The sequence below is a fragment of the Protobothrops mucrosquamatus genome, unplaced genomic scaffold (assembly GCF_001527695.2).
Source record: "Protobothrops mucrosquamatus isolate PMUCROS unplaced genomic scaffold, P.Mucros_1.0 scaffold_186, whole genome shotgun sequence".
Taxonomy (NCBI): domain Eukaryota; kingdom Metazoa; phylum Chordata; class Lepidosauria; order Squamata; family Viperidae; genus Protobothrops; species Protobothrops mucrosquamatus.
The window spans coordinates 1,531,853-1,559,364 of NW_015386262.1; the positions used below are offsets into that span (position 1 = coordinate 1,531,853).

At 37.0% G+C, this 27,512-nt stretch overlaps 2 protein-coding genes across 2 annotated transcripts in view; both read left to right on the plus strand.

Annotated features, from left to right (window-relative positions):
• Window positions 1-9,985: 9,985 nt before the first annotated feature.
• Window positions 9,986-14,820, plus strand: TXNDC15 (thioredoxin domain containing 15). The gene is made up of 5 exons (XM_015824317.1): window positions 9,986-10,159; window positions 10,659-11,140; window positions 12,657-12,820; window positions 13,114-13,244; window positions 14,508-14,820. The coding sequence occupies exons 1-5, from the start codon at window positions 10,090-10,092 to the stop codon at window positions 14,702-14,704; spliced, it is 1,044 nt and encodes a 347-aa protein (XP_015679803.1). The 5' UTR covers window positions 9,986-10,089; the 3' UTR covers window positions 14,705-14,820.
• Window positions 14,821-22,407: 7,587 nt separating this feature from the next.
• PCBD2 (pterin-4 alpha-carbinolamine dehydratase 2) overlaps window positions 22,408-27,512 on the plus strand; it is a 28,657-nt gene continuing 23,552 nt past the window's right edge. The window contains exons 1-2 of the mRNA XM_029285786.1: window positions 22,408-22,455; window positions 24,694-24,825. Of these exons, the coding sequence (XP_029141619.1) occupies window positions 22,408-22,455; window positions 24,694-24,825 (180 nt within the window). The remainder of the gene's footprint in view (window positions 22,456-24,693; window positions 24,826-27,512) is intronic.

Sequence of the window (27,512 nt, forward strand, 5' to 3'; positions counted from 1 at the left end):
GCTGGGTATGTGTTATTATTTTTAAGATTGTATATGAGTGTGTACGTATGTATGTATGTATGAGACAAAAAGGGGGAAAAGAGAGAAAAAGAAAGGCTATATCTACAGTATTACACAAATTGCATTGTAATTGACCAGAAAACACTCAATATTAAATAAATTTCTAAATTTCTTTTGAACTAAAGCTATTCGAAAACTAAGTTTACATTTAGTTCATTCTTAAATGTTTATCTTCAGATTCACTTGAGAGAGGTTGTAAATATTTGCAACTTTCATTTGGGATAGATCTCTTTCACATTAAGTACAACAGTGTTGATTTTTTTCTTGTAAGATCAATATTGTAGCCTGCTGACGTTCTGACGACAGCTCTGATTTCAGTAATGACAACTTAAGAAATGGATGTCATTTCATGTCTGTTTTATCAGGAAAAAAGCAGCAAGCCTTCAGGTATTCCAGTGATGCCTAACTCATAATGAGCTGAACTTTATCCTCTATTTTATAACAGAATGTTGAATTGCTTTGAGGGGACTTTGTATGCACTGGCAACCATGAACCTCAACAGTACTGGAAGGCTTTTTAGTCATGTAAACTAAGGCAGCTAAACTGCTACTAAATTGTTTTGTCTTATTTTGCTAAAGCTATGAAGCTTATGTTTCCTTGAGAAACTTTGGAATTATCAGTTTTTTACTTTTTTTCACAGAGGTGCGACACACAGTGCTAATATGAGCTAATTCTCCCTCAGGACATATATTGTACTGTCTGTTTTGTTACACTCCCCACCCCTCCCCCAAAGCTGCTTGGAGAGCAGCTGAATGTAAAATCTAAAAAAAAAAAATGGTATACTCTTACGGCAAGATACTAATTTATCTTATGCCAGAAGTGTATTTTTAATCAACTAGATTTCTTACCTCCTGTTTTTCTCATGCTACCTTTTTTAAACTCCTCACAAATGAGTCTGTTTGATGAACCAGTGTATTGGGAGGTAAGGCAGATGCATTATTGTTCTAATGTGATGAATTATGTATTCTGAGAAAATATATGCTAAGAAAACAAGCAATTTATGTTTATCTATAAAGCTTATTAATTATATCTGATGGAAAACACATCCATTAAAAAGACTAGTTAAAATAGGCAGAAAGGAGAGCACTGTTGGACATTCTTGATTCCAATTGATTTTACCTTCCACTGCAGTTCATAGGGGCCATGCTATGGTGAAAACAAGTCAGCGATTTGAGATGTTTGAATGATAAATTCAAATATTTTTGCTACCGCTGTATATAGTCTTCTGAATACATTGTGCTTTTTTGGTACATTATCTCTTGTCATGATAAACACTGCAACAGCATGTTAATTCCTATGCTTTGTTATTACTGGGAAGAAAGAGTATCCTTTCTTTCGATAGTATTGATACATGATTTGTAAAGCAAATGATAATTTTATATTCTATAAATTAATTGTACTCTACATAAGCTAGGATTGTTAATGTGTATTCACACTGCTCAAAACATCTACATATTGTGCTTTATCTTTCTTTTGGTTAAATATAGATATTTGTTGTATCTTTTGATAAATAAGCATTAATAGGGACCTATACTACTTAAAAGACAGAAAAAAATGCTGTTTACTTTCTAACTAACTTTACATAAACTATAGAACCAAATAATTTTACTACTATTTTTTAAGTCTTGCACTGGATATGTTCAAAATTATCGTATAAGTAGTACTTTCTAAATACCGCTTTGTCTACTACACCAAGACTCACTTTTGTTTCATAACTTTTTAAGGTTACTTATTACTGATCGGGATCTTTGTTCAACAATGGGCCATTTTTAGGAAATTACACATTTATTTTGGTCTCACAAGAAATCCAGGAAAGTAATATATATGGGATGGGAAATTCCATGACCAACAAGGCAAGAGGGATTGCTGTCAGGGCATTAAAAAGAATTTGAAAGGCAAAAACTTTCAGAATGAGAACTCTACACTTATTCCCTAAGTTGCCATTCTACTTTATATCACTGTATATACAATGCAGCAGCATGTAGTTCACTAACTACAGTTGCTTGCAATCAAAGCTTCTAGACTTGCTTATACTCAAATGCTTTTTATTATACATATAATAAATATAGTTCATTATTATAATGAAAATATTAGAACAAGCCCTTCCTTTTGGTCTCCGCTCCCAAACAGATAAATTTAAGTTCTGCAATGTGTAACCAATTTCATCTTGAAAATTATGATAGCATAACATTTTTTTAAAAAATATATATTTAAATACTGTAGGCTATTTTAAGATTTTCACTTTCACGATTTGCTTTTCCATGGGCAGGTTATTTTATTAGAAAAAAACCATTAATACCATCATCCTGTCTTCTGGTGTAAAAAGTCTGATTAGGTAACTGTGTTTGTTCTTACATCCATCAACCTCGGCTACTCATGTGCAATTGTCTGTATGGGAATGGAGTAGTATTCATGAACTGTACTTATGTCATCATTTGGATGTATATTTATTAATAAAGTAATTACTTTAAACACAAAATGTTTCATTCTTGCCATATATTGCATCTGTCTTTCATAAATTTCATAAATGTCTTAATTTTATAAAATAATGCAATAAATTTACTAGCCTACTTAAGAGAATGAAGAACTGTTAATCTCCTGATGTTTTCATTGTTTTATGCATAAAAATATTGAATTAAATTCTTTTAAGTTTTTCTTTTGTTCTGCTCCTCATAACTTCTTATAATGTCTGATTGAAGGACAGTGTCCACAAGTGTTACTGGCTATTGATTTTGGTGACAATCTAATTAATGTTATTTGTATGTACATGTGTGAGACTAGGTCTGGGTGACAACAAAAGTGTGAATGCGTGACTTGTATTTTGGATGTTTAAAATGACTATTTTAAATCTGGAAATCAATTGAATGGTGAGGGGCTGAATACCATGGTAAACATGTGACCAAAAATTTAACAGTTGATTATTTAAAAGTAATGGACCAATATTTAATTTAATATTAATCTTTCATTTTAAATATTTCACTTTTTAAAATATTAAATATTAAAATAGGCTGTCAATTGTCAGTTCCATGGCTAATATGAACCTTTTGTTTAAAAAAAAGTGCACTGTTCCTTTACTAAAACCCTTTCAGAAATATTGTAATGTCAAAAAACAGAAATTTTAGTGGCATTTCTTTTTAGATTCTTCATTAGAATAAAAGGGATAATTTTTAATTTAATTTTAATGTGTCTTTATGTCTTACAGCAGTAGATTGGCCCTGTAACTTTTAGAGTTGCATTACATCCTATGGAGAAAAGAGACTTTGTTTTTTGCTCAAATACATTATTTGCATGCAGAACATCCTGGATTTTATCTCTGGCAGTTCCATTTAAAACTGGATAACTCCTATCTCAAATGCCAGAGAGCTGCTGCTCAGTAAGTGCCCTAAAATAGATACACCATTGTTTGATTCGTTACACAATCCTATGAAAAAGCCTCTTGCATTTAAAATCTGAAATTACTTCAACCGATAGTGGTGTTTGTTGTGAAATTTTATGTAAGATTTTTTTATTTTGATTAATATGTGTAAGCTCTTCTACTAGAGTAGATATAGAATTAAAATAGTACAGACATATTAAGCTGTGTGTGTGTGTATATATATATATATTATCTCTAATTATACTAAAAATGCGAATCCCGGGTTATATTCATGTTGAGAAAAATAGTCAAACACCAGGATAAATATCAAAACAACTGTTTAATAAACTAACAACTGTTTGATAAATTTAGCTTTCGTTGGCTAACTGCCGACGTCGTCAGAGTGGAATGCCGGAGGCTCGAAAGCCTGCTTATAAGACCGGCAGTTTGTGCGCTCTGCTCATAGAACTCGTTACTGGTCTACCTGCCCCAGTTGACCGTATTGCTTCTAATAGTCTCGCATCCGTCTGTATACTCGTAAGCTCGGGGATCATTGCCTCTCTTGTCGCTCTCTTTGCCCGCTTTGGACGTATCTGGGTACACGTTGCTATAGGATGGTCCCCCAGTGCCTCCTATCCTTTGGCCAACCCCCCCTGTTGTGAGTGTGGCACCTCGCCTCCCATCATTGACTCCTGTACGAATCGTGCTGAGGATTTCTCCCCTTTGCCGGTCATGGTTCTTTGCTGTTGCATGAGACAGCAGTTCTGGTCTTGCGTATGGCAACGCTCGGGTCCATATGGCCAGCAACAATCACACGCTTGACCTTGCCGGGGCGGAGGCCATGGCCCAGGATGTCACCAAGGGCGGCCGGTTACTGAAGGAGGCTTGGCTGTCGGATGAGCACTCAATTAATTGCCACATAGAGTTACTGCCTGCTTATCGGGCACTAAGGAAGTGGGAACAACAGCATAACAACTCAGTGCAACGGGCGCAGCCTACGCAAGATCAGAACCACTGTCTCATGCAACAGCAAAGAACCACGACCGGGAAAGGGGAGAAATCCCCAGCACGATTCGTATAGGAGCCAATGATGGGAGGCGGGGTGCCACACTCACAACGGGGTGGCCACAGGACAGGAGGCACTGGGGGACCATCCTATAGCAACATGTACCCAGATACGTCCAAAGCGGGCAAAGAGCAACAAGAGAGGCGATGATTCCCGAGCTTATGAGTATACAGATGGATGCGAGACTATTAGAAGTAATATGGTCAACTCGGGTGGGTAGACCGGTAATGCGTTCTATGAGCAGAGCGCACAAACTGCCGATCTTATAAGCAGGCTTTCGAACCTCCGGCATTCCACACGACGAAAGCTAAGTTTATCAAACAGTTGTTAGTTTATTAAACAGTTGTTTTTATATTTATCCCGGTGTTCGACTATTTCTCTCTATATATATACACACACACACACACACACTTACACACTTAAGGTTGACTAGACCTGAAAATTGGAATCCAGAAAATAAATTAATCTTTTCAAGCTTTTTTTATAAGAGAAACCTCTTCTTTATTGTTACTTTGTCTCACAAAGTACTGTGTGTGTCATTTAGTGCTGGAGGCTGACATGGAATATTTCAGGTGTTTCATTAGTTGAATATAGCTCCTAATGTTTATTCGCCCTAGGGACATTTGCAGGGGGTGAAAATAAGCAATCCCTGATATAAATTGAAGCCTATTTGCCACTCTTCGCGCTTAAGAGGCTTATCAGGATCAACAAAAATTGGCGTTCTATTGGGGCTAGTGCTGCACACAAGGTGCTCTTGTGCGGAACGTCACTTAATTCCTTTCCCCCCCTCAAAAACAAAGATATTGTATCTTTCTCTTCCATGCTAAGCAGCTTTTGAATTTTTGCTTTAATTTACAACTGGGACCTCCCCCCGGCAGCAACCTTGTATGATGCACAGTTTGCAGACCAAGTTGCAACAGCCCTGCATTCCATAATCTTAAGGCTACACATTTTCTTTCCTCTTCCTTTCCCACTTTTTAATGATTGGTATGGAAGCTTCTGGCATAGCACTTCACTAAAATGTTTATAGATGGGAACAATACAGAAATTTCAAGGTAAGCCAGTGACTCAATGCTAATTTTCAAGATATGTCAGCAATAAACATTATACATGCTCACATACTAAGACTTAAAACATGCTGTTATATTAGCAGGAGTGTATGTTTGTGGAAGGTAAGAATCCTGAGATAGATGATTTTGACAACCCTGAAGAAATAATATTTTTAGATTGATTTTAAATATTTTTAATGAAGCAATGCTACTTACAAATGTCATATTATTTCAATAACTGTACAGTTAGAACTGCAGCTATAGAAATGATTGGAAAATTTAAACTCTAAAGCTGATACCAAAATAACACTAAATCAATAAACATTTTTGTTCTCAGTGTGCACAAATATTTATGCTGTCACAACTTGGTATAAGAATTATGATCCGTTCCCAGTCCATAACAGAAATACCTAATCCAAAATAGGTAATGCCCAACAGCGTTAACTAAGAAATGTATTTTCCTTTGCACATGTTAAGACACTGGCTTTGAAAGAAACACAGCAAGCTTAGCTCTGGTACATACAAAGGAAGAGTTGTCCACGGGAAGCACCATAACAGAGTGTTCAGCTGGTGGTGAAAACGTCTTTGCCGCATTCCGAATGAATGGCAATGTGTTCTTTTGGTTTCTAGACAGGACCTCTGCTCGGTGAAGAATACTGTATAACTTATTCATGGGACAGACTCCAGATCTGCCACCTATTTTATACTGTTCATGACAACTATTATTCTGATGACCAAAGAGTCCTGTGAGGCTTTGGTAGGTAATTACTTGAGTGCTTTATTAATAGCAATAGTTGCTTATTTAATGAGTCAAGTATTACTTTTAACTTCTTTAAGTTTGTCTAATGTTTGTTTGTTCAGTCATTTATTCAAATTCTAATGCTACACACTCACCGGGTGTTTCAGGATGGTTTATAGAGCATGAACATAACAGCAGTAGTGAAATTAATATAAATATCACAATAATAGAAGCAACCATGCAAGGGGAAAAAGACAGACTCAAAATACACAACGTGAATGAGTTCATGCTTTATCCCAGCCAAATGTCTATGAGAAAAGTCAGGATTTTAAGACCTTGAAGGACAGCAGGGCTGGGGCGATATGGAATGGGGAAGGTGCTGTTCTAAAGGACAGGTTAATAACACAGAAGGTGTATCTTTTAGGTCCCATAGGATTTATGTATTTATTGGATTTTTAAAGCTGCATGAATCCAAAAAGACCCTGAGCAACTTACAATACTTCAAATACATCATTTTAAAATGCAGTTACAAACAAACATAATATTATTGTTGCTGTAAAACAGCAACAATAATATATGTAAAAAAACTACTCAGAACTCCACAAACACCTTAATACCAGGCCTGGAAACCAAGCAAGGTCTAAGGGACCTATGCGCTTATCTGGGGAGATGCTCTTCCCAGAGGGCAGGAGCCATGATGGAGAAGAAGTTGAAATGACCTGGAATACAAGTTGAATCTACACAAGATGAATCTACGGTTATGGTATTACTTGCTTCTCAAGCCAGACCTATGAATCCAGAAGGACCCCCAAATTGAGTAAAGGTAGTCCTCAATTATGGCAATTGGGACCGAAATTTCCATTGCTAAGCTATGGCAATCAGCAGTCCCCATTGCCATCATTAAATGAAAAGTGCAGATTGTTAAATGAGAACCTCACATGACCATGACTTGGGACTCCCTGCCAATTTTCCACAAAATTAGTGGGGAAGATGGTTGACAGTTACAAATCTCAGGTAGTTTACAAGCAGGTCCCAGAGCAGGTGAGTACTAAATAGGCAAGGAGGTGATGTGGTGCACATGAGTGCACATGAGCTGGGGAGAGGCTGCTGTGGTGGCATGTGAATGCATGTGTAGGCAGGGGATGGCTGTAGTGTTGCAGTGTGAGCATCCTATAGCATACAAGATCCCTTATCCCATATCATAATCTGTCGGGAACTCCTCAGGAGTGGCTAGAGTGACTTGTATCCTTCTCTGCCAGCTCTCCCATTGATTTTGCATATGGAAGCCAGCAGGGAAGGTCACAAATAGCAAGTACGTGTCTGTGGGACACAGCAATCATCATTAAGTGTAAGTTGGTTGTCAAACACCTGTATTGTGATGCTGTGGCCATGGTTGTGTGTGTGTGTTATGATGCCTGGAGCTTTGAAGACTGATCGTAAGTAACATGTTGCAACTTCAAATATTCCCGGAATGAGTGGTTGCTAACTGAAGTCTACCTGCACCTAGTCCCATCTGGGAAAGTGCAATTCCATCCAGAACTAAAGTTGGAAAATCCCTGGAAACAGACAGTTCATGCCATGAACAACAAGCTATTCAATCTTATTATTTTGACAGCATCACTTAATTGGCTAGGAATTGAGATCTACAACTGGTGTCATTGGCATATTGATGATACCTGACTGCATACATCCACTCCTGTGCTTGGCAGCTGGACCACAGACTTACAGAAGCTAACTGGCAACAAATATGAACAGATCCGTTACATGAATCCCTTGAGGTGCGCCCATCATTACCTAAGCAATTGTATTCTGGACCAACTGTAGTTTCTGAATGCTTTTTAAGAGTAGCCCAATGTAGTTCAATAAAGATGTGACTAAGCAAGGCCTAACTTGAAGTGAGTAATAATTATCATTGCAGGAAAGTTTGTTATTGGTATACAAGATGTTTTGGTCACAGGTGTCACCTGCTCCTCAACCTGGAGTTAAGGAGAATCCCAAATTGCAAACTACTGAGGAGAATGAACAATGGAATCTCCAGGACAGCATCATGTACTTAGTCACAAGTTAAGATATACAACTGGATATCGTCAATATGGGCATGTTAATTAACGTCAGCACACAGGTGAAACCTGACTCCATGCCAATGTCTGATCTCATCCAGTGGTTTCATGTATAACTGTTATTGAATAGGAGAATGTCTGGCTTTGCAGCATCTCCCTCTTAAAAATCCAAGACATAATCTCTCTCCATGATTGGAACCCTTTCTTCAGAAAAGACAACCAGTATAATAGAGTGTTTCCTGCTTCTAGATCTTGGAGATGGCTTAAAAGGACATCATGACCAATGGCACTGAAAGCCACTGAAATATTAAGCAAGACCAGAAAAGTTGTACTTTTCCTATAGGTGCAGTCAATGCTGTCTCTCTGCTGATAATGGGCCTGAAACTGGACTGAACCATAACTTTCATTTCCTCCCAGGCCATCTTAGTTCTAGTCCATCCAATTTCTTCATAGAAAGAAGTAATGGAGACAATAATTGCCCAGTGTAACTGTATCAAATGATGGCACATTGCTGCCACTTTCAAGGAAGGGGTTATTATATAATATGCCCTCTCCTAAGGACACATTTACTACTGCATTAACCCAGATCCCCATGAGCTGACTGCTGATAGCAAGCAGAAGTGGTGTTGCTGAGGTTACTTACAAGTTATAATGTTCAAAACTGAATATATTTAATGGATATACTTTTCTAGAAACACAAATGCACTGAGAAGATGAACAGCAGAACATCACCTGTGGAATGTATCTTTATCACATAGCTACAAAAGGTGTGATAATGCTATTTATTGAAAATTGTAGAATATAAAAAGACAGCTACCACTTACTCATGTTTGAAAGTGCTAATCTTTGTTGCTGTGACTTGCAAAGTAGGGAACACCTTTTAGCCGCATGATCCAATTGCTTGCTGGGAACTCTAATCCTGGACTTATTAGGAAACCAAATCACGGTGGTGTAATGGTAAGTCAAAGAAAAGTATAGGTTTTCGTTAATTTTTGCTCGGGATAAGTGGGATTTAAACAAATAAGGCAACAGGACAACTTTGGCAAATAAGGCAACAGGACAACCTATGTTGATATCATAAGAAAAATACTAGGCGATCTGACCCTAGTGCTCTTCGGTATCATGAGATCCTCTTGATCAAAGCCACTTGTCTCAAATGGTAGGGTTCCTTGCCTGAGCGGGGGGGGGGGGAGGAGGGTTGACTAGAAGACCTCCAAGGTCCCTTCCAGCTCTATTCTGATTGAAAGACGGAAGAGCAAGATCAACGTGAGTAGCTACAAGAAGACGGACGAAGGGGGCTCTTAGCCAACATTTCTGGCCCCCCATCCCGCAGAGTGAATGTAAGCAACTGGATTCCCGACAGGGTTTCTAACATTGAGCCATTCCTTTCTCCTTAGCAATTATAATATTAATCGGGAAAAGAAACGCTTTTCACGAGGAAAATAAGTGAATGTCAATTTTTATTAAAACTCTTTCGGGGATGGGGGGAAGGGAGCACAGGCGCTTCCAAAAGACTGCGGAGACAACGGCATAGAGCTCTCCCTTGCTTCCTTCGGAGGCTAGAATATCCGGGTTGCGGACAAAAGAAGAGCCAGCCCAGCACTTTCACGCCGGCTTCCCTTGGCGCTGCAAAACCGGAAGCGGAAGTACAAACGGAAGGCCTCCTTTGGTGGCTGGGTCCCTTTCGCTGGGTGCTCTACCGGTGTTTGGGGGGGCGTGGGGCGGGGGAGAACGGCCGGTCCCCCTCCCTTGCGAGGAGGATGCTCTTGTCCTCGCGCGGGTGGGGGCGGCACCTCGGCGTGGTCTGGCTGCTCGCGTTCCTTGTGGCAGGTGAGGAGGGGGTTCGGTTGCCATGGCGATGCTGGGTGATGGGGAAGGAGCGAAGAGCCAGGCGGAAAGGGCTGCTTTTAGACGCGCTGGCCGGTTCCGGTGGCCTCTTTGGCTTCCTTGGCCTCTTTGTTTCCTGGGGTTTCCCCCCTCCCCCCGACGTGAGTGGGGAAAGAGGCAAAGGAGCCCCTCCTTCTGCTGCTTTCCGAAGTATGATGCAGATAGGGCGAACCAGATAGCAAAAAAATATTCCGCTCGCAATCTAGTAATGCACCATATCACAAGTCTGCATTTCCGTGGTTTTCAGGTTGCCTCGTTCTTCTCTCTCCTGAAATAAAGGCTATTTGCATTTCTGATGTTAAAGAGAATAAAGCAAGGCAAAAGTGTCTAATCAGAGTCTCACTTTGAGCAAATTAAGGATGTGTGGTTAGGCTGCATGAAATTTTAAATGATGTGAATTTCTCTATATACCTACACCCACGCATGTATGTGTATTTTGTAGCAGAAACAGATGAAACCTCTGACCTGCTGTCAAAAGAGTTAAGTGAAACTTCCCTACCATTAAATCAGGAAAGCAGTTCTGCCCATTCAAGCAGCGATGGACGTAGAGAATCGGTACAGTACAGGACTGCAGAAATTGCTGATGCTATGATGAGTGGTAGCCTTCTTGCCGACCATCATGTCGTACTGTCAGTTATTCCAAGTGACACAAAGGAGTCACATCTCTCTGAAGCAGACACTGGTACTTGTGATGCAGCAGCAGATGGTGAATGCAGTACGAATAACATGGCATCTGTATCTCAACAAGTGTCGCATGCACAAGAGCCAGTAGTACATCCACCAGTAGTGTTGGAAGCAGTGCATCCTTCATCAGCAGAGGACTCAAATAACACAGATGGTACGAAAACCCCAAAAGTGAACTGTGAAGAAAGAAACATTACAGGAATGACAAATTTCACATTACAGATTTTGAATATTTCCCAAGTAAGTGACAAGTATTCTGATGTATTTCTCCTTAAGTTAAAAGTTGGCAATTGTTTAGGTGCAGCTAAAGTAGGGTCTGGATAGGACTACAGCTGTGTTCCTTAACATTGGCAGGTTTAAGATGTATGGACTTCAACTTCCAGTATTCTTCATTGCTGGCTGGGGGATTCTAGAGATGAAGTCCACACATCTTAAAGTGGCCACAGTTGAGAAACACTAGACTAGAATAAAAAATGTGTCTGCTTATGCTATTACAGTACTTACTTGTTTAATTTGCATGCTGTTGAATCTGTTTTATTCAAGTGTAATGGAATGACAGTATTCTATTAAGAGAAGGAGCTAATGAACTGGATTGGGGAATTGACTTCACATAACAAACTGAAATGGTTATTCAATTAATCCCTATTTGGGTTGAATAAAACATTGAGCAATAGCCTAGCCACATAACTTGTTTTTTTTTTTAGCCAAGTCATAAAAAAAAATAACCAATTTTAAAAGTAGTCCACAAGGCGTAATGTTAATGCAGTCCTTGGATTTTTAGCTTAGACAGATAAGCATGTTAATTGAGCTAAGTCTTATCCTACTAATTTTGTATATAAATATATATTTTTCATTTTTTTTACTGTCAGCATTCTACAGAGCACAATGCTGTGCAACTTGAGAGGTGTAACCAAGTAAAGTGATTCTTACACTAAAGATGTTGGAGTCTATTGTTTTTTAAAAAACTTTTTTCATCAAATCTGAAGATTGGTATTTCAATTGATGCCAATTTTAATCTCTTAGGAATGCATTCTTGTTCCTAATATTTTTAAGAAGAAAAATGTCTATGAAGGATAGCACTTATTTCATAGAATGCTTAATTGAGATATCAGAACAAGTTTAGTTATTTCTGAAAAAGTATTAAATTAATGGAAGATAAAGATGTGAATTACAGCTTGTTCAATAGGTGAATGTCATCTGAAATATTGGAAGCAATGTAATTCTGCCTACTGGTTGCTATTCTAAAGGGATTTGGTTGCCTTCTCTGTGAACAGACTACTGGATTTAGATAGCTTTTAATTTGATACAGCACACTTTTTCTTATGTTCCATTATTTGGATTTAAGGAATGTGGACTTCCTGTTCTGTGTTTACTCTTGAAAGCTATTGTCGAAATCAAACTATCACAAGATTTTATGGAGTTGATTGTGTCTATGTTCTTGCAGGAAACTATTCAATAATTGATATTTAAAATATTTAATAAACTGGCTGGCCAGTATGCATGTTTACTTTTGAAATTAGGAAATTAAAGCTCTCAAATTCATTCTACCTGTCATCATGAAAATATCTATGTGGTCGCTAAAAGTTGACAATGACTTCATGGTATGTAATTATCATAATTCATACTGTGGTTACTGTTCAAGTTTGAAACGTGTTTTATAATGGAACGGCTAGTTAGAGCTTTCATGTAGAGACACTTCATTGCTTTTCTGAGTAGAACTTGTTTTTTAAAATTAAATTTTCAATCTCTATTTTAGGATTTAATGGAATTTTTAAATCCAAATGGCAGTGACTGCACCTTGGTCTTATTTTATACCCCTTGGTGTCGTTTTTCAGCCAATTTGGCTCCTCATTTTAATTGTCTGCCACGAGTGTTCCCAACACTACATTTCTTGGCCTTAGATGCCTCCCAACATAGCAGGTAAATTTTATTATTTTCTGAATTATAATTGTTAAGTTTATTTTATACATAACTTGTATTTACAATAGTAATAATGTAATGTAGTGTAATGTAATAAAGTATTAATAACACGTAAGGGCAGAGAATGCTTTCTGACTATCCACTGCTCTCTACTCCAGGACCTTCATTTTGCCTGTGTGTGTGTGTGTTACATAGTTGTTCTGGTTTAATGAAGAGTAACTGAGAGCTAGTTTTTATAAATTTAAATGAGAAATTTGTTTAGCAACATTTATTCTTCTACTTTACTCTTGCAGTTTATCAACTCGATTTGGAACTGTGGCTGTTCCTAACATCCTCCTTTTTCAAGGTGCTAAGCCAATGGCAAGATTTAACCATACAGATCGAACTCTGGAAACACTGAAAGCATTCATTGTTAATCAGACTGGTAAGATGAACTATGAATCTGGAGAATTCATAGCTTGATATAGCCCTGTCTAACTCTAGTAAATACTTATTTTATTAACTCCAGGAACATTGTTTTGCCTCCAGTTAGGAAGGTACTAGAAAGCAGTTTCATCATTGATCAAGACGTGAAATTTTGGATGAATACAAAATAAGGTTGCAGTCCTAGCTAGACAAATAATATTCTACTTCTGACAATTTTGGTTCTGCTGAAGATCTTGACATCCTGTCATTTGTTTCTCAGTAGCCTTATTTGGATAATATAAGCATACCCTGGCATCAAGGGTCAATGTTAATATCATACTATAATATGGATATTAGTTATGTACATATATTTCAGTTCCTCTGTGATAGCAGGAGTTATTGTTTATGATTCTTTGCATTATTTTGGGATTGAATCGTGGTGGCGCAGTGGTTAGAATGCAGTACTGCAGGCTACTTCTGCTGACTGCCGGCTGCCTGCAGTTCGGCAGTTTGATTCTCATCGGCTCAAGGTTGATTCAGCCTTCCATCCTTCCGAGGTTGATAAAATGAGGACCCAGATTGTTGGGGCAATATGCTGACTGTAAACCGCTTAGAGAAGGCTGTAAAGCACTGTGAAGTGGTATATAAGTCTAAGTGCATATTCACTGAAAGTGAATGCAAGAAAGGGGTTTTTGTTTTGCTTTTTTGTAGATACATCTCTTCATGTTAACAAGGAAAGAAACCAGGTTTTCTTATCTTTCTTTTATCTACAATAGAGAGTAAAGCAACTTCTATCTCTACATACTGTAGCAAATAATTGGGAAAGCTAAGATAGAAATAAGCTTACCAAAAGAAGCAGTATATTTTATCAGGAATGTTTTAAATAAATAAATAAAATATTTTTCTTCATTGCCTCTTGAAGGAGAGAAGAAATCAAGGCACCATCTCCTTTACTGATATATTTTTAGACTAAGATGTTTGCCTGTTTATTTGTGTCATCTTCGCCTGGTAAGAGATAAAACAGGCTAATCAACTATTATGAAATTATAAAAAGACAAGCTTATTTGAGGCTGCAAGAGTTCTTAATGAATGAAATGGAAATAGAGCAGCCCACAAAGAATCAAATATGTGATATTAATAGTTTTACTGGAAACATATTTTTACTTCAGTGAATAAAATGTAAAGTATAATAAACATCTTAGCAGATGATAATTAGTATGCTACAATATGATTTACAATGCTTCATTTTGCATCAAAGTAATAATTGGATATTTCATTTCAGGAATACAACCTAAGTCTGATGTGGTGGTGAGCGTGGAAGACCATGTTGGTCCCCTGCCTAGCACACTGAGTAAAGGAATAGATTGGCTCCTCTTATTTTCTTTATTGTTTCTTATCAGTTTCATCATGTATGCTACTATTCGGACAGAGAGCATCCGTTGGTTAATACCTGGTCAAGATCAGGAGCATCAGGAGTAATATGTGATTTGAGGACTATCTGCTTTCAGAATAAGTTGATAAACTTGTGAATTCTTCATGTCTTGTGAACTGGAGTCCTGTTATGTTTATTGCATATTAAAAATGGCACAATATCATTCAGAAGAAATTTCTTAACATACAACAATGAACACTGTAGTGTTAACTAAATGGTGATGGGACAGCTTTACCCTATAGAATCTATACTCTGCAGACTCCACTTTTAATGAAAAATTTTTTTTTAAAAAAAGTGGCCTGATAATCTTGATAGAAGATTGTAGAAATTCTCACAAACCTGAAAAAAATTGACCATAGACTGTAGAATGAAAATAATAGATTTAAATGTTAATTGGATTTAGAAACAATTTATCCTCAGCTTTAATGAGGTACATTTTTTGAAAATTCAATGCCATTTGATAAATATATAAATTACTGACATTTTCACATCTGCGCTTTGATCACAGCATTTGATTAAATGGTTAGAATTAAGAAAACATTTAACAGGTCTTAATCTTCATGTCATTTACACTGGAAACTCATTTATACTGGAAGCCGAGACATAAAACAATGTTACAATAGATTGGAAAGAGGAGATATAATTTCATGTCTGGTAGTGTGATATTTAAATTAAATATGCGTGTAAATATATGTATAATTTCATGGGCACCACCTTTTTAATGGTATTTTTTTTTGTTTTGGTGTTTGTGTTTGTAAGAATTTGAATCAACAGAAATTAAAAATACAATATTTAACGTGGATAGTGATGGCATTGTGGCTACATTAAATAGAAGTGGATCTTTAGAGCTGTTATAATAAAGCCGTTCATGGTAGAATATTTCAACTTTTAAAAGCTTCCTTGGAAAGCTAGCATAAGAGAACAATATAAAATACCACAAATGCGCAGGACACATAGAAAACAGAATCAAAAGTGGATCAAGATCTGGAAGAGCTAATACAGACATACCTTATTGTCCTTTTGCATTGATGACTGAAGTGCTGTTTACTCACAGCTGACTATTTTTGTACACAGACTACAGATCATGAGCTGCTTTTTAAAGTGATTACTGTCTCCTTGAACTCCTTCAGGGAATGTCTATGAAGATTCTCAGACATCCAGGTCATAGTTATCCCAAAGGTGCTTTTAAGCACTTTCTTATTTTTCTTATAAGACTTTCCCTTCTCATCCAAGAAGCTTTTTCAGAGATGAAAAAGTCCAGTTACCTCGTGAAAAAGCACCTTTGGGATCCTTCGGAGAATACTGCGTTTCCTAATTCAGCAGCATTTAGTACAAACAGAGCAGACAGTACTAGATAAATTACACTTTCCTTGCTTCAGGCAATTCTACTCATCCTTTTCTACAAAGATTGATTTCTTTCCTTGCGAGTTCACTAAAAGCGCCACCTGTAGCTGCCGCCGCCTGGGGTGACAAATGGGTGGGGAAGGTGTAGGGTTGCCAGGTCTGCTTCCAAAAAATAGCGGGCAAGGGAGGGGGGGGGTAAGTAGTAAAAAAAAGTAGACTGTACAGCTTTAGATTACGTACCATTTCATCATAAAGCTTTTGAATAAAAAAAAATGTCCACTATTTTGTGAAAAAAAATAGTGAACATAATGTGAAAAAAGTGGACTGTCCACTCAAATAGTGGACACCTGGCAACCCTAGGAAGGTGCCTACTCTGATCCCTCACCCCAATTAGTGTAAGAACTTTTCACTCTCTATTGAGAATACGCAGCCCATTTTGGGCATCCGGGAAAGGCTCAAGCCAAGCTCTTTCCCTCGGGGAGAACCAGGGACCGCCACGCCTTCGGAGCCCAGCCTGAGATGCTCGACTTACGCTTGTTATCAAAGGGTTGCGCAGGTCGAGGAGCGCTGGCGCGGGATCGCGGCGAGAGGCTCCCCCTGGCGGCCGCCAAGACTTTGGTGCAGCCGCGGCGCAGGCGCTCGCTGGAGGAGGCGGAGATGCCCGCCTGAGCCATGCTGAGCCCCCGCGGGTCAGGATTGGGGCGGCTACTGCTGCTGCTGCGAGGGGGCCTGGTGGCTGTGGGAGGCCGGGGCTGCGGTGGCGGCCGGAGCAACTTCTCAGCTATGGTGAGCGGCTGAGCAGCAAAGGAGCAATCCTCCTCGGAACGATTTGACAGATGGGGGAGGAGGGGTCAGCGTAAAATGTGGCCCGGTGACCTTTATTCATATTGGTTTGCTTTCTTTGAAGCTCTTAAGTGCGGTTTTAAGCGTTTACAAGGACAGTTTAGGGAAAGCCGACTTAGAAATCCGGGTTTGGGCCTCTCGGCTCTTTTTTTTGCACGGGAGAGGCTCAAAGGGAATGTTAAATGTGCCTCGCACGTGTAATTCGAAGATCCAAGTTTGCAATTGGCGCTTTCCCTTTTTCGTCCTGACTTAACGATCTTCCTTACAGGAAGCTCTTTGCATTAAACCTGGATCTGGCTGGGACTGCTTCGGATTCGGGGCAGGAGGATCATATAGCTAAATACAGGAAGTAGGTGGCTCAATTGCCCTTAAGAATTATTTTACCAGCTTAATTCTTAGATCGGCTTTCAGGTTCTGCTCCTATGCCTCCTGATGAAACGATTCAGAGTCGTTGGGGAGCGAGTAGAGTACAAATTTAATAAATAATACTAATAATTTAGGTATGTTCACCAGTTAACTATAAATAGGCAGGACAAAAATACCATCTTCACAAAGTCTTTTTGTGCTCTCAGTATTTCTCTGCTTAGTAAATGATTGATCTTGCAACAGCTTTCATAGGGATAATCATTGTTGCAGCAAAAGATATTGGAGCATCTTAAATGAACACATTTATTATGAATGTTTTTGTGGAAAATAGTCCAGAGAAAATTATGATTTTAAAATAACTTAAATGCCAGATTGTTTTTTTTTCCTTATGGATTTTGTACATTGGTTAATGAAGGCTTGTATTAAACAGCAGACTAGTACTACAGGCACTATTACTACCTGTATCTGTGGCTTCTCATCTGTAATAGGCAATTTTCCTGTAACCAAGTGACTACCAATTGCTTTGCTTATTATGGCAAGTTAGGCATAATAACAGCTGGTTAGGCAAGTATAAATCTGTTCTACTTTGGAAAACTAATGAGATTTTTTTTTTACATAGTGATCTAGTGCTTGTTTATACAAAATGAAATCTCACTCAGAACTAATTCCCAAGTAAGCATCTGTGGCAACGCACACAATTTGCAACCTAGTAAGTGCTAAAAAACCCGAACGTATTTCAGAATAAAATTATTTAAAAGTAACCTTCATATGTTATATTCATTCTTATGAATCACGTCTTTAAGAGTTTGCCTGTTAATGGATGGAGCCTTCTCACATATGGCCATATAATTTGCTTATTCATCTAAAATATTATTTGGGTAATATAATGTAATCAAGATAGATTTGTTTTGTTCATTCAGTATATTGTTCCTTGTCTGTTACACACAAACACACACACACACTTTATGCACACACACACTTTATGCAATTGCTTCATCAGACATCCTGAAAGGAAGATTGTGCATCAAATAATATGATAAACTGGAATGCTCATAGCTCCAGTTTTTGGAACAGCTGAATAGAAATGGCAAAGTTGCGATATGACACTGTTTGCGTATTAATGGCCCAATAGTTACTTTAAGTAACCTTGAATTCAGGAACAGATTGCAAGCCTGTGTGTATTCATCTAGCAAACAAGCAGTGTATTAGTTTTGAAATTCAAGAATGAAGTTCAGGCAAGCATAATAGCTAACGTATAAAACCAAGAATCTCTAATACATTTTCTTAGATATATTCTCTGTGTGTGGGTCTAAGGCTTGCAATTGGTGGTTCTTAACTAAAGACTCATGGGTTATTTGATCTGTTAATCTGAGTTACATACTGATATTTCAAACTCAAAAACTTGATTTTGCTGTATATCATATACCAGATTATTCTTAAAAAGGAAATACTGCTTTCTTATTTCACATTCTGAAAAATATATTTTAATAATTTCTAAAAATATATAGGAGAAAACTTTCAAATAAGCATAGACCCAAAATAGTTTGACATGGTTTTCCAGAAAGAACTGCTAAAGAGGAAATGGGAATTGTACAACATTAAAAAGGAATGGTGAGTGGACATTGAAATGTCAACAGTTAACAAAAAGCCATACATGACCCTTGATCTGTGATTGCATCCTACCACATAACTGGTTAAAGGTGGTAAATAAAAGTAGACATTTGAAGTCATGTAAGAAAAATAAAATATCTCCCTGGGCCAATTGATTCTATCTCCATTATCAGTTACTCATGTAGAATTAGTAGTTAATATTAAATGGCATGCAGACAATACAGTATGTCTGGAAAAATTAAAAAGAGATAATGGCCATATCTTCCTTTCCAAATTCTCTCTATATTCTTAACAATTATCATTATTTTGTCTGAAAGTGATAATGTGTAATATTTATTTGCAGGAAAAATACATGGACCACAGATAGTCCTCTACTTATGATTGATTGCTTAGCAAACATTTGGAGTTATGGCAGACACCCCCCAAAAAAGCTGATTAGAATCCGATCCTTAAGTTATGGTTGCTGCAGAATCCCCTTATGACCGACTGCTTATCTCCCTCCACCCACTGGGTCCCTGCAGGCCTTGAGTCTGCTTCCACCCACCTACCTACTTGGGCTCCACTTCATCGTTCTCACTTTTTTAAGAACTCTGGAGTTAGAGTTAGGGAAAGGGGACAAGCCACAGAACACCTTGTTTTGCTTCCCTAATGAAGCTTCACAGCATTCCATAGTGTTGCAAAATGCTGCAGAGCTCATGTTAGGGAATATTCCAGAATCAGATGCCATTTTCCTAGTGGCCCCATTTCAGTGTGGCTGCCTCCAGGATTGCGCCACCCAGCTCAGCAAGGAGCGGTCTGTCCACTTTTCTTAACCCAACCTCGAGCTCCAGAGGTCTTAGAGAGAAGATGGATGTGGGGCCTATTGGATGGGAGGCTGGCGCAAGCCCTGCAGGCATCCAAAGGGGCAGGAAATGGAGCATGGGGTGCCTCAAGGTGGTGGAGGCTTTGAGAAACCCTGGGGTAGGGCCTGGACTAGGCTACCCAGCTCCCTGAGGCACCCCATGCTCTGCTTAACAACCTGCATGTTTGTTTAACAACTAAGAACAGGGATGGGGGTGTTATAAATGAGGTGATCATGTGGATACTTTACTTAACACTTGTCATGATGTCTGGCTGTAATGGGCAGGCTCTATTACAGTTGTGAGTCGAGGACTAGCTATATGTTAAAATCAATCAAAAAGACCCCTATGTCCAATAGAAATACTTTGCTCCTTCATAGGCATTATTTTCTTAAATACTAGTATTTCAGCAGTATCCATTGTTAATAGTATTTGTGTTATATACTAATTATTAATAAAATAGAAATGATTCATTAGTCATTTTTAGACTTTAAGCTTGTTGATTATTACTGTATTGTTCATATTTTAATATGCAATTAATTTTTTTAATAGTAAAGTATTACTACTGTTTTTATCATGTATTTTATTCTATATTTTAATTTTTTTAATAGTAAAGTATTACTACTGTTTTTATCATGTATTTTATTCTATAATATTTTAATTATGTAAAGATAATTGAATGTTTTAACTTTGCAAATATAATATGAAGAAGCTTTTCTATTGGATCTTGGTAACTCAAAAAAATATATCTTTTTAAATTTGATTCATGCTGAATTCCCATCCACCAATAAATAATTGCAAATATAAATATGGGTTATCGACATTATATAATTAGTAAAAGTATTATTATTATTAATTACTATAAATATCTTTTCAGTAAGGCTAAATAAAGAATTTACTTGATATATAATTATGTTAACTGCTGCTTTCTTTATTGTTATATTATTTACATGATTATTCCTAATTTTTGTCTATATAATTATGTCATATTTATATTTAAGATCTCTATTATTTCTTGTTTAGAATGTTTAAATTCTACCTCACCTTGAATAAGTACTTACATTTGAAATATAGTGTCACCTAGTGGACAAAATCATCATTGTGTATAATAAATGTAATTATTCAAATTCATAGGATTGATGTTTCAAAAATTGTCCACTTTACATATATATCTGAAATTTCAATTGAATTTCAGGGATTTATGATATTTAATCTGATTTATTTGAAATGTTTGTTTGAATGCCAGATTGTCCTGAAGAAGTGCTGTTAATTTTTTCTTTTGAGGAAATTGGTTGATAGGAAGTTTATTTACTGTTTAGTGTTTATAAACTGTAGAAATAGAAAGTAGTGAATTATGTAAAATGAAATGTTAAAAACAAATCACTATACATATTAAATCAAACTTTGAAGCAAGACTACTCCAGACATCCTTCTTAAATCATTTTTAAATTCATGGTTGAATTTAAATCTAGTTTATCATTTTATTTTTAACTACATTAAATAACCTAATCCATTTTTCAAAATGTTTAGATTGATTTCAAAAGCCAGTTCAGAATAAAAGATTTTTTTGTAATATAGCAGTGTTTCTCAACCTTGACAATTTTAAGGCATGTGGACTTCAACTCCCAGAATTCCACAGCCAGCAATGCTGGCTGTGGAATTCTGGGAGTTGAAGTCCACATGCCTTAAAATTGTCAAGGTTGAGAAACACTGTAATATAGGAACTTAGATTTGTTTTTTTTCTTGGTTTCTAAGATAGTTTTATTTACTTCCACTCAGAAGTAAACTCCAGCAGGCCCACTCTCTCTTTCTCTGTGAATTGCAGACTATGAGTTCTGCCACTCCATAATTCCATCCCATGTGCAAAACATCCCTGAAGATATTCATGTCTGTTTATAATCATTTTTTTTATTCTGGCGAGGATACTTAATATTCTTTTTGCCAATAAATTATTCTTTGCAAATGGTTTTTGCCAAGGATGTACAAAGAATGCTTTCAGGTTTCCAGCTACCCAGTAGCTGAGAAAAAAATGGCAGCTCAACTGCCTATATTTTTCTTTCAAATTTTACATGTTGGCAACATTCATGGTTTTCACATTTAGACAACAACATCTGCTGTTTTAGCCAATGCTTTTTTTCTAAAAAAAAAAAAAAAAAGGTGCCGGAACTCTCACACCTCATACAACCCGCCTTGCCTACCCTACAAGGTTCCATCCAAAAAAGGTGCCGGAACTCCGTTCTAGGCGTTTTATGAGAAAAAAAGGCCTGGTTTTAGCACCAGGCTTCTGGAGAACAGAAAATCTACGATTATATAGAAATGTGCAGGGGCATTATATTGGAATGCCACCTAAAATGCACAAACTTTGTTCATCATTCTAACTTCAATAAATGTGTCTTGTGGATCATCCCGATATAAGGATTTGGATAAGTCTATATGGGATTGTGATCATCACTGTTCTTGTTAATGAAGAATATACACACCCTGACTGATACAGTAAATATTATGTATTAAAAGATTTGAAGAGAGTGTTAAGAGAGTGCTTGGACCAGTTTTGTGGAATTCTTAAGACTGTTGAAAAAAATCTTGGCAGTTTATATTGTTCATTGCATCTGGTTAAAAAAAAAAGTTTAAATTTGTAGGTATCTCCAAACTTGCTTAGGAGAAAAATGAGAAATAAAGCAGGATGATGGGAAGTCTGTCCAATTAGAAAACAGATGCCTATAGATAGCTTTGTGGGTTCACCTACGATGGTTGCTAGAGAAGGGACAGAATTAAAAACACGCCAAGAAAACATAGTATTTTAGATTTTACTCTGTATTACTATGCATTTGGAGAGTTACAGTCAGCAGGTGGTGTCAAGCTGCAGAGATTGGATATTCCAGAATGTGATAAACTGCCAAGAGAGAAATATTTGTAAATCTGCCTCTAATATGCAGATGATGCAAAAACCATCCATATAGATGAAATAGTCAGCCAGATTTTAAAGGTCTCTGCTTACCTAAAATATAATATGAAGGCATGTATTTGTCAGAGCAGAATATGCTGTATTATGTGTAAGATTGTTTTCTCATTTTAAAAATAACTTTCATTTTTTTCCCACTAGAGCCATAGCAAAATAACCTGAACCAAGAAATCACCTCACCAGACAATGTTATCTTTTTAACTTTTTACAAACCTATTCTTCCTTTTTAATAATTCAATTTCTTTGTTCTTTTTCCAGAATTATCTCTCTCAAGCTTTAGTAATCCAGAGTCCTTAAGGAGCTTTGGGAGATCTCCTTTTTTAGGGTTTCCCTCAAAAAAATTAGTTTTTCAAATTTCAGAGGTCTCTCTGAATATGCCTTTCAGTTTTACATGGATGTTGCTGTTTGTTTATATAAGGGCAGGCATTTTCCCTGCATTTGAGTTTATATTGTTAATTGCTTATATTTCAGTATTACAATGACATGAGAATAAAGGGACATAAAACAGCCTAGCTACCACTAAATTTCATCCAGCGTTTCTCAGTTAAATCAATGTCTAAGCATATTTTGCCAAGTAATAGTACAGTAATAATTTTGCTTTTAGACATTCATTGAGCATCCTGAAATAGCTGAGAATTCTGTCAATTTAGCTTTTTTTTTTTTTTTAAAAAAAGCTTAATTAAGGAAAAGAGTTTAACAAACATAGTATAAGTAGTATTTAGGACTTCTGCAAAAGTAATTCTTTAGTCCCTTTTTGTTTTTCTTTGCTGGTCCAGAAAATGTACGGTACCTTTTAAAATAAGATTTTCAAAATAAAATTATTGGACATAATTAGATTAGCATTTCTCTAAATTTAACATTGTTTATATTCTCCCCAGAGTTGTTTTGGATAGTGAGATGGGCAGCATATAAATTTAATAAATAAATTAGGAGAAGGAGCTATGGCAGTGGTTCTCAACCTGTGGGTCGGGACCCCATTTGGGGTCGATCGACCATTTCATGGGGGTCGCCAAGCAAGGCTGTTCGCCATTTTTTTTGTTCGCCATTTTTTTTGTCCGCCATTTTTCCCCCCTTTTCCGGCGGGTGCCTTACCTCCCTTGGGCTGGGCCAGCTGGTGGTCGGCCTGCTCCATCTCTGCCGCTTGCCAGCTACTCCTCGGCCGGCGCAGGGGGCGGAACCACGCATGCGTGGCGCTCCCGGGCAGGGAAAGTCCTCGACTTACGACCGGTTGGGTAGTCCTCAACTTACGACCGGTTTAGTCCTCGACTTACAACCGGTTTAGTCCTCGACTTATGACCGGTTTAGTTCTCGACTTACGACCGGTTGGGGTCGCGGCATTAAAAAGGTTGAGAACCACTGAGCTATGGTTTTTAACTATGGTTAAAAGATCGGAGAGATTAAACCTTATAAAAGAATAGTATGTTTAGCATTGTACTGAGATGAAGTAGCTTTTATCAATGAAAATGTGGGTGATAATATTATATCCTTAATGTGTCCCAAGAATTCTATTGTTGGTCCACCAAATGAATTAAAAGATCTTGAAATTAATTTCCAGTGTTAAGCATATATAAAAATAAAACTATATTTGAATGATTAAAAGTCACTATTAGTAAAATTTAAGACATTTTTATTTCTTATTCGGTGTTCATATTTCAGTGGGAGACAAGAGCATGCTTCCCTTCTGTTGGAAGTAATGTAAAAGTATTTTCAGTTCTAATGGATTATGTTTGCTAATTATACAACAGCATCTGTTCCCATTTCCTCTGTTCTAGGACAATGCAAACTTACCACGTGCCCTGTTTACTCAAATGCAAACATCAATTATGTTTGTTTTCTACCTAAGATGCTGCCTAAGAGTTTAGATGCTACTTAACTTCATATTCTAAATATAATGAATCCATATATGACTTTAAGGGAGGGAGCAGAATCAACTTGTACAATTCTATTTGTGAAGACACAACCAGTAATGTTTGCAAATATTTAATGCAATGTGATCTTTTTAGTCTAATAATCATCTGTATGGTTAACTTGTATTTATGATGCATTTCCCCCTCTTTCTTTGCCATCATAGTCTTCACAATCTAGCTGGTTGAGCACAGAAGAAAGGAACCAAGCTTTGTATGATCTTAAAGCTGCTGGCTGGTCTGAACTCACTGAAAGAGATGCTATATTCAGAGAATTCATATTCAAAACTTTTAATCAGGTAAATACCGTTAATTAATAATATTCTTGATTTAAAGGAAATACATTTGTCTTGATTCTCCCTTGTACTTGAAAAAAACCTTATACTATCAGACTCTGTTATTTAGAGTTTTACAACTTTATGATGATTTTTCTTTAAAAATATGAAAAGTGATACATTTTTTTAAAGGATGGTAAAACTTTGTACTGAATAAGACCCAACCTATTTATATTTGACTGAAACTTTAAAGTCTAATTGCTATAATTGTTCTTCAGAAATTAAACTGTATTTTTTCAAATGTTGAAAATGTCAAAAGTTTACAATCTTGTGGGGCTCCATTACTAGCTGTCTGGGTCCACATGTGGCTTGTGGGCTGAGGGTTGGACATTTCTGATTTAGTTTAAAATGCTAATTAGGAGTCTTTAAATTGACAAGTTAGTGGATTGCAGTACTTCTAATCTTCATTTAAAGACTGAATAATATTAATTAATGGTATTTAAAACCGGAACTGGAGAGACTTATATTCACACCTAAATTCAAGAATGTATAGATATTTTTTATTTGGGAAGCTAGAATATTTTATGTTTTAATTTTATGTATCTGCACAAAATGATCATATTCACTTACTCTAATGTTCTCTTTGATAATTTGTCTAAATGTTCATTTAGTTCAGACATGAGTCTTGTCTGTTAATTCATGCTTGTTCTACTTCAGGGGTCCCCAATCCCCGGTCTGTGGACCAGTACTGGGCTGCAGCATGCCAGCAACCGATCCGCACAAACAAGGAAAGCCCCATCCACAGGATGCAGGCAGCACACAAAATCACACCCCCTCCGGTCCACGGAAAAAACTCTCTCCACGTAACCGGTCCCTGGTGCCCAAAAGGTTGGGGACCTGTGTTCTACTTGACCATATCATTGTACCTTTAGAAAAAACAGCATTGAGTAGGCACTGTTTTAGGTATATAGAATTTTCTGGTAAATTCTAAGAATATTAATTTTCATTTTTAGCTGTGATCCTTAAAACAGCCTATCTGCTAAGTCAGATTTGTACTCTCCATTACTGTATATTACATATGAATGGAATTTGAAATTGAGAGCACCTGGTTTCTCCTATCATGTCAAGCATGAATGATATTAACAGTGGCTTGCTAAAGAAACCATAGTGATTTGGTTTATACACAAATTACCCTGTATCTTTTTTTATAGACTACATTGCATTAGCTTGACGTGGGTATATTCAGAAATAATTTGCCTAAAGCTATCTAGTGAGCTTATGATAAAGGCTACATAAGCATCTGTTTCTAACCAGGATGATGTCAATATGATAAAACGTGTTGTGAGCTCCCCCTTTTGTACTTGAATTGCAGCATCACTTGCATGTGCAGAAGGGATGGAGTGTGCACTGCAACATCTTAACACATCCTGTCACCTTCTCAACTTTCCCCCTACTATGGGTGCCTGTGGAAAGCAAGGTTTAGGGATTTCCTGATTCATTTACTTGGCATGTTAGCACAATGCAAAGAGGTCTGTGTTTATTGACATTACAGATGAAAATATATCAATTGAAAAACTAGTTCTATTTTTGTGGAATTCATTGTTCTCAAGTAATTAATTTAAATAGCACCGGTAAATTCATGAAGAATTAGGCTGTCAGTGGCTACTAGTTCTGATATTTGTTTGCTACTTCTGGAATCAGTGGAGCATGTGTTAAATGCCACCTGCCAGGAAAGTAGTAAAAAAAAAAGGGATATCGTTTTTTCATCATTTTTTGGTGAACTTTTGGAAAATATCTGATTGATCCTTTAGTACAAAGATTGTTGGACCAGAAGAGTTTGGCCTAATCCCTATTAGGAAAGGTGACTGGTAGAAAGTTGAAAATATAGTTTTGTTTTGTTTCTTAGATGGAAAAATGGAAGCAAATTGTTCTTATGGTTAGCATTTTAAAAAGCCTTTTTCTTCAGAAAGGAAAAAGGACAGGAAAATAAAATATATCATGTTCCTTAGTTCATGTAATGTAGCTCTGCATTGGCAATTATGTAATATGAATATAAGTTGAGGGCACTGTCTGTTAGAGATCTTTTCAATCTGTATTTTATAAAACATTATGCTTGTCAACATTACAATAAAATTTGGCAGTGCAGCATTCAGTAATCCTACTCTGAGATGAGAAATTAAATAGGGAGTTGAAATGTGAGTGTATTATATACAGGTAGTCCTTGACCTAAGACTACAATTGAGTCCCAAATTTCCATTTCTAAGCAAGACAGTTGTTAAGTGAATTTTGCCTCATTTTATGACCTTTCTTGCCACAGTTGTTAAGTGAATTGCTGCAGTTGTAAACTTAGTAACACAGTTGTTAAGTGAATCTAGCTTTCCGATTGACTTTGTTTGTCAGAAGGTTGCATAAGATGATCACATGACCTTGGGACACTGCTAACGTCATAAATAAATGCCAATTGCCAGGCCTCCAAATTTTGATCATATGACCACAGGAATGCTGCAAAAGTCGTAAGTTAAAAACGGTCATAAATCCCTATTTTTGTTCCATTGTAACTTTAAATAATCACGAAACCACTGGTTTTAAGTCAAGAACTTAAATATTAATATAATTCTCTGATCCTGAGAGGTATCCATGGGCACCATTGTGGCATCATATGGGGAATCTCACATAGAAATAAAAAGTTTTCTAAATCTTTTTCTAGACTA